This window comes from Sceloporus undulatus, chromosome 1, assembly GCF_019175285.1.
Source record: "Sceloporus undulatus isolate JIND9_A2432 ecotype Alabama chromosome 1, SceUnd_v1.1, whole genome shotgun sequence".
Classification (NCBI taxonomy): Eukaryota; Metazoa; Chordata; class Lepidosauria; order Squamata; family Phrynosomatidae; genus Sceloporus; species Sceloporus undulatus.
Genome location: NC_056522.1, coordinates 318,626,223 through 318,640,995, shown reverse-complemented (window position 1 = coordinate 318,640,995; position 14,773 = coordinate 318,626,223). Strand labels below are relative to the sequence as shown.

The window sequence follows — 14,773 nt, the reverse complement described above, 5'->3', positions numbered from 1 at the left end:
TAAAAATTGATTTTTTTTAATGGACAGTGTGAAGGGAACTAAACACAATAAGTAATGGCTTATTTTTCTTTTTTTCTTTTAAAGAGGTTTAGTCAAAAGTCCTGCTATTGCATATATATTATGGAACTTGCATAAACAGAAATGTCCATACATTTTTCTTGCAAGAGTTTCCTTCACAAAACCTTCAATATTTTACAAAATAGTGCATTTTGCATAAATACATGTTTTTGTGCAAAAACATGTTTTCTGAAGAAGCAACATTTCTATTTCTACACATTTCTACACTATTTCTATTAGTGTATGAATTAAGACTCTTATATTCTTTGAGAATTGGGAGGAAATTGCTGAAATTATTCATTCTTGCATGTGAAGATTTGTATTCCTTCTTTAGACTCTTTTTCACCACATTTTGTGAAGCCACAGAAATCTTATGGCAAAATATAACCTCACTATTTTACTAAAAAATGAAAACCCTTTGCCTTTACATTAGATCCCAGTTTAAAGACACTGTAATTTAAAAACATACACAGCCTTTGCCACTTGACTTCTTTGGTAGTTCAAGTTCCAGAGCAGATTCCTTATATTTTATATAGTGGAACACAAGGGGATCAGCAGGATGCAATTCAGACTCCAACAAACATTCCTGAGTTTCTTCATAGGAGCCCTGGACAGTAAACTTTATTTTCTTCTCTACAACAATGCACACAAAGAATTATTATTTCTATTATTAACAAGGACTGAGCATTTCATTTCAGTTTTATTTTACAAAATCCATAAACTTCCTCATATTTGTGATGAAAGTGTGTGTGTGTGTGTGTGTGTGTGTGTGTGTGTTCTTCATATTTTCTTTCATCACAAATATGAATGAGAGAATGTAGGAAAAACTGAAACTCACAAAATTGGACCCAGGGCTTTGAGAGCTTAATTCTTTAAAGGCTGGGTTTAGATTCCACTATATTCATGTTAAATTAGTGTTACTAATTCTGGTTTGGTTTTGTTTTGTTTCCAGAAAAGCTTGTCAACATGAACATGTATATAGCATACAGGTACAGCATGCTGATAATAGGAGCCGCTACTGGATTTGTGTGATAATCTCCAAAATCTAACTTTACATTACTATACACTGAAATTTAGTTTCATTCATTCAGTGAATTTTAATACATCCATCAGATTTGTATGGCAAAAAGGTGGAAGAAAGTGAACATACATTCAGCCCTTCTTATACACGGATTTTTTATACACGGATTTAATCATACACGGTTTGAAAATGTTCCAAAAAAGTATAAATTTACCTTGATTTTCCATTTTTATAAGGGACACCATCTTGCTTTGTCTTTATATGTAATGGGACTTGAGCATACACGGATTTTGTTATACACGGGGGATCTTGGAACCAAACCCCAGCATATAACAAGGGTCCACTGTACTATATTAAAGCAACAAAATAACATTTAATCATAAATATTCAAAGTGTGTTATTTCTTTTTTTTAAAGTTTTAGGATAAAACCTTTCAAATCATATACTTAAGACTGGTACTTTTAAATAAACCAATAAATAACCTCCTAATTCCTTGTTTGCCATCTTTTCCTCATTCACTTGCACCTCCAAGCAGGAGATTTCACGAGACTATAAAGAAACAATAACATAAAAAAATAAAATGAGAGAAGGGTAAAATCTTTTTGACTGCAATGACAGTGAAATAATGTCTTTACCTAGAACTAGCCTGGAATAGTTAAATAAATCCATGAGCCAAAATCATTTTACTATTTGACGTGAACATAAATTTCCAGGTATACGGAGAGTATCAGGTCACTCTTTATTCTAAACTTGTCTAAGCCTCCTTTATTATATTTTTACTGCTGCTCTTATTTTACTTCATTATTCTATTGTAAGGCTATGTGGTTGCATAATTCAGACCAACTGTGCACAAACACACACACACATATACACATGTATTCACACTGATCATCATCCTGGAAGCTGGTTGATGAACTTGAGTTCATAAATATTTCTAGACACACAGTGGAATCCTAATCTAAAATTGTGCTGAGTGTAGCAGGTTAAGATAGAGGGTTACAATTAGATGTAAATTTCTTAGCCTAGCAGGAAGTTCTTGTAATATTAGCCCAAACAACAATAATGAGCAGAAACATCACAACTATGCTAGCAATTACTGTATGATTTTTCCAAGAAGAAATCACAAAACAAAATTGACCTTACCACTAAGACACCGTTAGTAACAATATGCTCATGACGAACTGGGCTGCCAAACAAAAAATATTTGACTTGTCATAACTTGTCTTCAGTAACTGAGCCAGCATTTCTAACTGTGGTAACTTTTTAGGCTTAATTTAGCTGAAATTATATTATTTGATAACAATCAGATCTTCACAAAGATTAAAAATTATTTAATGGATATTTATTCTTAAATGCACAACACAAAAACTTTGTGATCCAGTCTCTGAAGTGAGGATAGTCCAAGTCAGCAGCTACATTCTTGTAGGTGTTGAGAGAAAGACCACTTTAACTGATACTTCCCCAAGATCTCACATTTCTACGTATCTGAAAAGATTGGTATCATAGGCGGGATACAAACTGCCGCTTTGTGGCGCTTCCCCGCCGCCGCCGTTTGCTCCGCGCGGGAGCCGCAGCAGCCAAACCGCGCAGCTCCCGCGCGGAGCAAAAAAGAAGCTCCATTTCGGAGCTTCTTGCGGCGCACTGATGACGTCGCGAAGCGCCGCCGGCGCATTTGCGACGTCATTTTTTCCAAGACACGTCTGGACGCTATGCGTCCAGTACGTAAAGATGGCAGCGCCCATGTAGAAGGGGCGCCGCCATCTTGTACATATAGGATACGTACTAGGGTTCGGGGGGTGCGGAAGCACAGCCCCTTCCTAACCCTAGTACGTATCCTATAAGTACTATATGGCGGTTTGTATCCCGCCATAGTCTCATCATAGCCAGCTCCCAAGACTTTAAATGGCCTCTGACTTCCCACCCTAAATCTCTGCCTATTCAGCATTTTCCCTAGTATATTCCTGCTAAATTGTGACCAACCTAATTCCTCACTGGGAGCCAGAATATCTAAAAGACCAGCTCCTCTATATGAGCCAGTCTGGATCTGAGATCTCCATCAGAGGTCCTATTGCATGTCCCATCAGCCTCAGAGGAGAGGCTTTCCCTGGCTCAGCACATCAGAACTGGAACTCCTTTCCAAGTTAAGTCAGGCTGGCTGCAGACTTGCTAAGCTTCCAGCAAGCAGCCAAAATGAATTATTCCAATTGTTGTTGTTGTTGTTTTCTATTCTCATTTTTCCCCATTTGGAACTCAAAACAGCTTACAACAATTAAAAAACACATAGTTAAACACATGTGGTCTTTGGTTATTAAACCAGGTTATTAAAATTATTTCCAATCTGTCTTTAAAGAATATTTTGAAATGAACATCTATCTAGGAAGTCTGACGGGCATAAAAACTTTTAATAAATAGTATGCATATATGTATGAACAAATTAATAATAAACAGCTCCCCAGCACTTATAATTAATATTCCTTCCCCCCATAGTGAAACATAAACAAAACAAGCAAAATAAAAACAAAATAAGCACAGAAACAAAATGCTTTGGCCAATCTACTTGAAGGTAAAAAGAATATGCATTTGGCCCAAATGCAACCATCTTATCTAACACAATACACACAAAGGGAGCATGTGTACCATCCACAAGAAAGAAGAATCCTATACATGAATGTGGGTAACCCACAAAACAACAATATCCTGGCATGGTGTGAGGATGCATGCAATTTTGGATGGGATCTGTCCAATATCTGTGGGCCCTTGCAAAGCTGTTCCCACCAACACCCTTCTCAGTGGGTGGCAAAACACTATTTTCTAATGCTAGATGTCCTCCATTGACGAACTATGATGAACTTACATGCTCTCCAGACAAAATTCTACTTCCAGGTTTTCTGGAATCTGTAAAAGGAGAAATACAAATGTTTTTTCTGAGTAGGGATGAAATTTTTCTCATTGTTGATGAGAAAGAGTATCAGCACATCAAGAAACCCATATTGAGAAAATGGCCAATCCCCATGGTTATGTTATGTTATTTAGTAATTTGGGATTTTTTTCCTGCAAACTTTGCACAAAAAAGTACAGTCCGTCCTTGCCTTACGCGGGGGATCCGTTCTGGATCCCTCCGCGTAAGGCGAATTCCGCCTATGCTCGAGCCCCATTGGAAACAATGGGGCTCGTGCGCGGCGGTGAGGGCGCGCGGGGGGCACAACGGGCGCACACGCCCATTCAATTGAATGGGACGTGCTGCCCCTTCCGCCCCGTGTGCGCCCCGCGGCTTGAGCGCGTATGCTCAAGGCCGCGTAAGGCACGCCCGCGTATGGCACGGGCGCGCTGGTATTATTCTTTTGGAAGAAAATATTGCACACAAAACTGTATTTTGCACAAACTGTTTCCCATGCAAAAATGTTGTTTTGGCATAAAAATCAACTTTATGCATAAAATAATATCCCCCCCCCAAAAAAAAGGTTCCAAATTACCAAAAAAGAAATCATTTTAAAATGTGCAAAATCTCTCCTTATCTTGCCTCAGTCTCATGGAAGCTACCCAGGCAAGTTACCCAGCCCTGATAATTCAACATCTTATTTCCAACACTGGAAAACCAGCTCATAAAGACAATAGCCTTCTGCTACTATATGTTTGCAGCATTTGCTACTGGAAACTATGATACTGTCTTTCACCACACAGTTTCTATTCAGCAATCACAGATGTTCTAGACAGTGGCATCACGAGGGTTGGCATCACCTGGTGTGGTAACTCATGGTGTCACACACACCCCATTGACCTCTTCGCATACCATACCATACAGACTCTAGAAATATTTTATATACTACTGTTACTCATAAATTGTAATTCCTGTATATCACTGAATGTAAATACAATATTTTTGACATAAAGAACTAGCAAAATGAAAATTATACCGCTAAATTACAATATCATATACACAACTAAAATGTATTTATGTGTAAAGTGAAAATTTTAAAAATATATTTTTTTAAAAAATTAAATCTTTCAAAAATATTAAAATTTAAAAAATTGTTTAAAAAATGGGGGCCTTTCTCTTCTCACTGAGTTATCACCCATTCACATCTTCTCTTCAGTATTTTAAAGGGATGCAGGCAGACAGCCCATTTTCTGCAAATATATAGATGTTTGGTGATTAGTGCCTGTCACCCCCTTAGGGTGTCACCTTGTGCACTCCACACTCTAATAATGTCCCTGGTTCTAGGAAGTCCTCTTTGCACAATATATCCTGAAGCTATGGCATAGTAGCAATAGCATTTACATTTCTATACCACATAATAGTGAACTCAGCACTCTCTAAGTGGTTTACAATATTTATGCCAATTGCTCCCAACAAGTTGGGTACTCGTTTTACTCATCAAGACAACAAATTGTTAGCCTAAACCAAAAACAAAAGAGTATAATAGTAAGGGAATTCTTTGTCATTGCATCATCAGAATATTTTAGACATTCAAACCATTTTTATGTTTTACTCTGTGAAAACTTTTTCCTAGACCTTTCTGTTTGTTATACTCATTTTACTGACCTACGAAAGGATGGAAGGTAGAGTCAACCTTGGAGCCATGAGATCAAGCTCACAACACTGTGGCTGCAGTATCGATGGGCCTGCACCACCAGGGCTTCTGGTGACAGCAGAATGGATCTTTTCCACTTTCTACCCAAACTTGATTCCATCCATCTTATCAAGCAAAACGTGTTTTCCATTCAGCCAACAAAATAAGAAGAACAACTCTAGGGAGGCTACCAGTGGCCAAATGCAATTGCACAGTTTTCTTGCCATATGTGATTCAGTTCACTACTCTCTAATCTCTTTATCTTAATTCTTCTGCCACCAATTTATAATCTTTGCTATTTGTTCTGTATTAACTGTGGCCCAGTACAGATGGGCTAATGGCATATCTTGATGATGTGCAAGGATTACCTCGGGGAGTCACTTACAGACGCCCCGCAACCCTAGCACATCTTCCATATGTCAAAATGGTGGCGCCCTGTACAGATGGGCGCCGCCATTTTGACATGACGGATGCCTAGCATCTGCACGTCATGGTGTCATAATGACGTTGCGAGTGTACAGGTTCTTTTTGCTCTGCGAGGAAGCCGCGCGGTTTGTCCGCTGTGGCTTCCTCACGGAGCAAACCAGGACACCGGCAGACCGCCCTTTTTGGGTGGTGTGTACCAGGCCTGTATTAACTTAAGTTTAGGAATATTAGTGCCACTAAGCTGCACCACTGATTTACCTGTAAGTCCCTTCCAAACTACTCCTCATCTCCCCTGCTTACAGGATTTATCATAATTGATATTGAAAATGTTAGATGCCTACCTTCTTTTGACCCTTTCCTTCCTTCCCCAGAAACTTATTCTAGTAATTTACTTGTTAATAATATTCTTCCAGGGGCCTGACTTCTTACTTGTGGGTTGAGTGGAAATGTCAGGCAAACAGTTTCTCCAAGTTGGATTTTATAAACATCAAAGAGAACAGTAAGGAGGTGGTCATCTGTGATACAGTCATCTTCATCATGAACCCTCAGCTCCAAAACATTCTGAAAAGAGGGAAGCAAAGTTAAATCATAATGTTGTGATTCTGGACTAGAAAGCCCCAAAGGTTTCAACAGCCATGAGGAACCTACACCCCACAAACTGGATATGGCCTTTTGGCTCACTATCCTGGCACTAATTGTGAATAGGTGAGTGTTTGGATAAATCCTATTTGGCTACAGTGAAGACAAAGAACTAGAGCTTGCTTTCCTATACACCCCTGATGGAATCTTCTTAGTGAATACAGTTAGTGATATATATCATGTAAGTGTGGGTTATGCAAATATATGTCTCTTTTTTGAATGGGGACAGGCAGTTATTATCTAGTCCCTTGTACCCCATCCAAAACCAACCTTCCATACCTATTGAGCTCTGGGATGGGCTGCTGCTATTGCTGCTGCTTGCCAGTGGGCAAGTGACTTACACAGTGAAGATGCAGTTGGTCTGAGCTCCAAGGGGAGGAGAAAGGAGAGTACATGCCATCTGTAAGTGCATTTTTGCTTTCTCCCCCTCAGAGCTGAGACCAGCTGCTTCTTTCTCATCTTTGTGATCTGATCCCTAATGATAAGCTTGCAGAGGAAGCAGTGAACCATCCTGGAGCTTGACTCCTACTAGGAGAGGAAGAGGATATTAAACTGCATGAGCTTGAAATAAGATCTTTATCCATGGTTCCAATCATGCTCAAAAATCTTGTCTGTTTTACATCCTAGAGTCCTATGCCAGAGAGTGCATTAGCACTGATTAGTGCTGAGGCAGTGTGGGGGCAGGAGAGGTAGCCAAAATGTTAGCTGCTGTCCATGCAGATTCTCCCATAACTGTGTCTACACGCTGGAAAAATAGCACCGTCTGTGAATAATTAAGAGCAATTGGGAAAAAGTTGTTTGGGGGTTAGTCTTCAATGAAATTAGCATGAGTACAACCTTGTTGTTTTGTACCTGCAGATAAATTTGTGCTAGTCTATGGCCCGTTACAGACGGGCCTTTTAGTACGGAGTCAGTCCGTATTAGGGTTAGGAAGGTGCGGTGCTTCCACACCCCTCTAACCCTAGTACAGACTGAGTCCGTACAAAATGGCGGCACCCCATCTACATGGGGGCCGCCATGACAACGTCACGACCGCGCCGCCTCTATACGGGGCAGCGCGGACATGATGTTGCTGCTCCGCACCAGGGCGCTTAGTGTGCCCTTTGCGCGGAGCAGGAAGGAGTTCCGTTTTGGAGCTCCTTCCTGGTTTGCGCCGCCGGGTGCAGCCTTCACATGTCTACGCCCAGCAGCGCAAGGGAGAAAGCCTCCTCCTCCCTGCCACCGCGGGATGTCCTTGGGGCTTGAAGCCCCAAGGACACCCCTTTCCAGGCTGCGGGGAAGCGGCCTTTTGCCGCTTCCCCGCAGCCTAGAAAGCAGAAGATCTGAGCCTCAGCAGCTGCCGTTCTGGTCGCTGAGGCCCCGATACCCCAGGGAAAGGGGCGGGTACAGGCCGCCTCAAAGGGGCGGTCTGTAACGCGCCTATATGTCTGACCATGAAGTTCAGAACACTGCACAAAATCCCTTCTTGTCTTTCTTTTGCTCCATTGCACATTATGGGGTTTTGCTTACATCTGAAGTGGAAATGGCATACTCATGGCTTTAGCTTACATCTAAAGTACCATGGCACACTCTGGGCCATGGACAAACTCCCTGATCATATCTATCTTTGGCGATTTACAGACCGCCCAAAAAGGGCAGTCTGCCAGTGCCTCCGTTTCCACCACCGGGAAGCCTCAGCCTCCAAACGGCGAGGCTTCCCGACTCCCAAAAAAGAAGCCCCCAAAAGAGGCTTCTTTTGACGGCATGCTTATGACGCCACAAGGCGCCAATGGTGCACTTGCAGCATCATAAGTGAGCCACGCCGTGCGGATGCTAAGCGTCCGCGACGTCAAAATGGCGGCGCCCATGTGTATAGGGCACCGCCATTTTGTACGTACTAGGTACATACTAGGGTTAGGGCATCCGGAAGGGACGCCCTTTCATAACTCTCATTCGTACCTAGTACGTACTTTTTGCCCGTGCGGAACGGGTCTTTATTTTCCCAGGCATTTTAAATTGGTGTTAACACTGCTTATTCATGGCAGTGGTATGGCTTTCCTGCCACTCCATTTTATGTTTAACAATATATTGTTTTCATTGGATAGCGTCTGTACTAATATGCACTCTTCTGGAATGAAGGTAATTTCAAAATAATGAAGGAAATTTCAAAATAAATTAATTTCTACATTAACAAGATACTAATTACCAAACGTTACTCAATGATGTTTAAGGATGACTGGTATCATTCATCGCAATTGTGCATAATGAGCCATTCATTGAGAAACATGTGTAATTCTTGTGAGATACACTCACAGTTTAAAGAAGATTAAAGATGGGCTTGATTCACCTCTTGCTTAATTAACTTCTTCCTTCTCCAACTATGACCTAGCAAATATTTCCTATTTTACCTGTTTATTTATCCTGTATCACAGTGGGATTAAGAAGAAGAACAAGTGTTAAACAAGCTCAGTAGATGACACATTGAGCATCTAATCTGACCCTGTCCACCTTCTAGTATAGTGGTGAAATTTCCAAGGTCAAACAGGAGGTCATGTTTAACCAGTGGCAGCTGGCAGCTTCCCTCCCAGTGGGATGAAGAATCTGCTCTCAGATTAAGACTAAATTTTAAGAGTGCTATCCAGGACACCAAAAGCTAATCCCAAAATGGTGTCAGTATACTATTCAATCAATTCAAAACAATTAAAAAGTTTAAAACACTAAGATTTAATTTACAATCCAAAACATGTTAACCTGCTTAGCAATTTAAAACAAGTTTAGAACATTCAAGACTATGTTTGTTTACAAACTGGATAAAATAATTAGATTCGATGTTTTAGAAAAAGGTTGTGTTATAATTTGGCACCAGAATGAAGCCAATGTTGATGTCATCAGGCCTGCAAGGGGAAGACACTCTGCCAACAGGGACCACAGCAGACAAGGCTTTCTTCCATGTCCTCCCACAATGTATTGCTTCCACTTGTAGAGATAGAGAAGGGGCCCACTAGCTGAATTGGATTTTATTATTTATTTATAATTGATTGGATTTTATTATTTATTCATAATAATAGTTTAATTATTTACTTAAAAGTAAGCAAGACTAGCTTCAGCCAGTCTCTCTTTTCACCAGCAGGCAAAATACCTTTTTGTTTAAGCAGACTCTTACTGTGTAAGCTGAGGAGCTTCTGAATGTGATGTGTATTTATTTATTTTTAACATTTGCATATTTTAAATGATTTTATATTTTTAGTGTGTAGTTTTTTAATTGTTTCTTTAAAAAATATTAAGGCTTTTAAATTTTACTTTCTTTGGGAGGTGTCTTGGGTCCTGTTCTGGGAGAAATAAGCAAACAAGCTTGGAAGGACCATTCTAGATTGAGATTACAGTGTATGAAATGAGGAGGCTATATTAAGCGGCAAAAATGAATTTAAATGCTCAACATTTTGTTGCGTTGAACTGCCTATAGTTAGTATAGTATCCTTCTCTGATGCTGTCTGATTAAATTCCAAGATGAACTCTCTCTATTCTGGTATACTGATTTGGTCCATTTTATCATGCTTCAGATTTAGATTTGTCTTTTGTCCATTTTTCTCTCTGCTCTGGCCATGTCTGCATGAGCCAGGATATTTTGTGGGTACCCCAGAGTATCCTGACACCACAGCTTCCCTGATCTGTCTCCATCACCTGGCCCTCCATTCCCATGCCATCATAGCTGTCTGTACAGACATCACACTGAGCCTCCCGGCATATCCACCACTGCCTTGCGTCACTCACTTCTGATGTCAAAACAAGGCACCCAACCTCCATCACATGGCTGGGCACCTTATTCTGACCTTAGAACAAACAACCTGTAATGGTGCTGAAAGCACAATGTTATACCTTGGTTCTGGTGCAGAACATACTGGACATCATCAGGACTGCTTGCACCAGAACTAGGGGTTGGCGCATGCAGGCAGGGCCTCTTCTCTCCCCACCCCCACCCCGTCATATAGTGTTTACACACATGCACTCATACGTTCACTGTATGGAATTGATACCTTCTCATCAAAACCTCATTGATAAAAAAAAATGATGGCAACTACCAGGAGTTTCATACTCATTTGAGGAAATGTGTTGTAGATAAAAGTTAAGTAGTGCATTAAATCCTTATATATATACACACACATTAAAATAATAAAGATTGACATTGGAAAAGTTTCAATTCTACAGAATACACATAGGCCAGAATCCTGTTGGGTTTTCATGGTTGCCTAAACAAATGCAGCTGTATATTTTGTCAGCTTTCTTAAAGTGGACCTGACAATTTCTTATACAAATATCTATAATTTATTGTTCCTAGGCTGCACCTGCACTGCAGAAATAATCCAGGTTGACACCAATGTAACTATCATGGTTTAGTCCTATGGAATTCTGGGGAGTGTAGTTTGTTGTGGCACCAGAGCTCTCAGAAAGTGAAGGTTAAATGCCTCACAAAACTTCAGTTGGGTGCTGCACCCGGCATGCATCATCATGGCACGTGCCGTATGGAAAGGCACATGCTAAAATGTTGCCCAGGCACACTGGTGAGGGCTCGGAGCGTGTGGACACTCAGCCCTCACAGCGCATACAGGCCAGCACAAAGTGCCGATCTGTACAGCCCCTTAGACAATTAAACTGTTGTTTCATTCATTTTACCTCAACAATTATTTCTAGTTCAAAATTCTTTATAGCCCATGAGCAGCATTCCCTGGATTCACTGTGTGGCCTTGTGCAAGTAACTCTGAGCTGAACCACCTCACAGGATTGTTGTGAGAATAAAATGGCAAGGGGAAGTCATGTATACTGCCTTGGGCTGACTGGAGAAAAAGTAATTAGCAAATAAATAAATAAGCAAGAAAACATCAGCTTGAAATTGCCTGAAGAGTTCAGACAAAAATAATTTTTGAGTTTGTGTCTCACTTTGACCTCATTCTGTATCCTGAAGTAGAAGGTTTCATTCCACATTGGATTCTTACAGTCTTTAATAGTCTTGGTCCGAACCTTTTCAAACGAAGCAGTTGGCAGAAATAAGCTTACATAGCAATCTGATTGGCTAACTGTTTCAAAAAAGGAAAATGTTAGTATCTTTTTAAGACATATTATATACCAAACATTACACTTTTTACCTTTGTCAAAGCCACACAGTTTACAACAAGATAAATACACTGAAAGCAAGTCACTTGTTATCTCTGTTTTCTATTGCTGTGCTCAAACTGGGTTAAGATCTAGGTCAGGAATTAGGAATCTGTATTGGATTGCAATTTCCATCATCCTTAAGAATCAACTTTGCTGATTAGGGATAATGAGAACTGCAGCCCAACAATATCTGGAGGCCCACACATTTCCCACCTTGATTTAGGAGATTATTGCTTGGCGTTTTAAATTGGCTCCAGCCTCCCGAGCTGCAGCTGGGACCTGGGATGGAGGCAGGGGTTATCACACACTAAATCACTGCCAAATCGCCAGTCGCCATCAGCTTGAGTCCCAACTGGATCCAAGCCACGCTCTGCCATCACTTTTTAGAAGTCAGAAAGCTTTCTGACTTCTAAAAAGTGATGGTGGAGTGCAGCTTGGACTCGGAAAAATATCATAATAGTACAAAGTGGTATGCATTAAGATGGCACTATTCTTGCTGAAAGTAAATTGAGTAATTAGTTGTTGTTTTCTACTCAATTGCAGTCCATGGGTTTATAGTGATGAAACTGAATTACTGTATCTGATTTTTAAAAAACAAATTTATCCAATTTGTGAACTATGCTTTGTGGTCTGTTAACCAAAGTGCCCTTTTGTCAGTTTCCCATCATCTGGGCAGCAGGGGGAAGGCAACAAGTCATATTCCTTTTTCTTTTCCCTCTGAAATAAATATGCACAACTAAAGATTTGTATATTTGAAAAATATATGGAAATGCTGAAATCAATGGAGAAAATGTGTTTAAAAGGAAAACAATATGAAAAATGTGTAAAATTGCTACTTCAGGAGATGTATAAGGCAATATATGTATGCGTTCCCTTGCAGAAAAGAGGAATAAGTTCTCACATTGGCTGAATCTGCATTGCTGAAATAATCCAGGTTGACACCACTTTAACTACCATGGCTCAATCTGTGAAATTCTGGGAATTATAGCTTGTGGTGTCACCAGAGCTCTCTGGCTTAGACGGTTACACGTCTGATAAAACTACAGTTCCCAAGATTTCACAGCACTGAGCAATGACAGTTAAACAGTGTCTAAGTGGATTATTTCTACAGTGCGGATGTCACCACTGTGCTACAAATTTTTCACAGAAGAAGGCTAGTGGAATTCTGAGAAATGCAATAAAAACAAAGTTGGCAGATTGTCACGTCCCTCCTCTAGATTTCATTTACCTGAGTTGTGCATCAATACATAATTTTTAAAAAAGCTAATTATAGTTCATGGGTGTTTTCACAACAAGGAGGGCAGACAATGAAGCTCAGAATGGTTAGATCTGTAATTCCTCAGCTCACCTCTCTTTATAGATGACTCAAATAAATAATGTTGCATAGCCACCCTATGCCTCCAGGGGTAGGGCAGTTTCATCATTTTTATTATGTGAAACACCTTGACAACTGATCTTTTAAAGTTATTCTAATTCAACTGGGTTAGTCATCCACCATAGGCACAAAAATTCCATCTACACTTCTAAACTCTTTTGCCCATATCTCCACCTAATCTATGCCTCTTTTCTTGCCCCTATAAATTTGAAAGATGTCACTACAGAATCAGTGTTATCCTAGCCACAAAACAGCCAGGATACAAAAGTAATAGGTATCTGATAATCACGTTGTTTGCTTTTATGGCTCCCTTTGTCAAATGCAACCATAGGCCTTTAAAGATCAGCACAAGTTACTTATGTACATTGCAGTGGGGCTTCAAAGTAAATCAAATTCCCTGATTTAATGCTTATTTCAAAGTACAGACCCCTGTCACCAACACGCACATAAACCTTTTGGGTATGTTCAGTTTAGAAATATTTTGGAGCAGTTCTTTTAAGAATCAGAGAGTCCATAATGGAACAGAAAATAAGTTAACTACAATGAGGACTTCTTATCTGTGGGCTTGCTAACCATGGATTTGAGCTTCCATCAATGGCAAGCCCCGATGGTGGAGCTTGCTAAATGGAGGTATGTGCATATGGCCACACCAGCAGCCTTGCACACATCATGTCTCTATAGTAAACAACAGGACTTGAGGTACCACATTTTTCGTTAACCATGGGGGGTCCAAAATGATCTCCCATGGATACAAAAGGACAACTATACATTGCAAATTAAGAGATTTGGAGATAATTAACTTCTAACAGTCAAAACCAAAATACCTTTGAATTTTAGCTAGGCTAAGTCATAAATAACATTGGCCCATTGGTACTGGCCTTACTTCTTTCCTCTTTCCCTCCTTTCTTCAGCAGTGAGGAGGAGAAGCAAAAAGGATTTCACTAAATGTGAAAGCCTTAAGATTATGAATCTCCAGTAGTTTTTGTTTTTGTTTTTGTTTTGTTTTGTTTTTGGTTTTTTGTAAAGGAGGGGGGGAGCTTTGGAAATCATACTTTGTAGGATACTGTGGTATGATGTGTGTGCCTGTTCTTTTGCAGTTGGAGTGAGTCCTGCAACCTCTCAAAAGTTTCTTTAAAACAATAAATGAAATCAACAAAATAAATTTCATTCATAATAATATTGCTTTTAAAAGTAGTGTACATATTATACCACAACTGAGCAACATGTCACCCATGGGTTACAAGCAGCCCCCGGATCCATTTTGTCAGGGTTTTTAAGACTGAATTTTAAAATATGGTGAAAATTCTCCCATGACCCTTAGAGAATCTTGGGGGAGATTTGGAAGCATTAAGGAGATTTGGAAGCATTGCTGCCCTCCTCCTCCGCCACCGCGCATGGCCGTGGGGAGGAGGTGGAGGAAGAGGAGGGCAGCGAGGCCTGGGGCGGAGAAGGGGAAGGTGGAGGCGGCGCCACCCTACGCCACCCTCCCTACCTCCCCGCGGCCTCCTCCCTCCTTCCCGGAGGCCGGCCGCAATCGCAGCGAGCCCCCGCATG

At 40.5% G+C, this 14,773-nt stretch overlaps 1 protein-coding gene across 1 annotated transcript in view; it reads right to left on the bottom strand.

Annotated features, from left to right (window-relative positions):
* LOC121926764 (cytosolic phospholipase A2 epsilon-like) overlaps positions 1–14,773 on the bottom strand; it is a 51,935-nt gene that overhangs the window by 36,412 nt on the left and 750 nt on the right. The window contains exons 2-7 of the mRNA XM_042460027.1: positions 11,629–11,765; positions 6,505–6,636; positions 3,933–3,973; positions 2,364–2,387; positions 2,222–2,237; positions 1,561–1,627 (exon numbers count right to left, since the gene is read on the bottom strand). Coding sequence (XP_042315961.1) covers positions 1,561–1,627; positions 2,222–2,237; positions 2,364–2,387; positions 3,933–3,973; positions 6,505–6,636; positions 11,629–11,765 — 417 coding nt within the window. The remainder of the gene's footprint in view (positions 1–1,560; positions 1,628–2,221; positions 2,238–2,363; positions 2,388–3,932; positions 3,974–6,504; positions 6,637–11,628; positions 11,766–14,773) is intronic.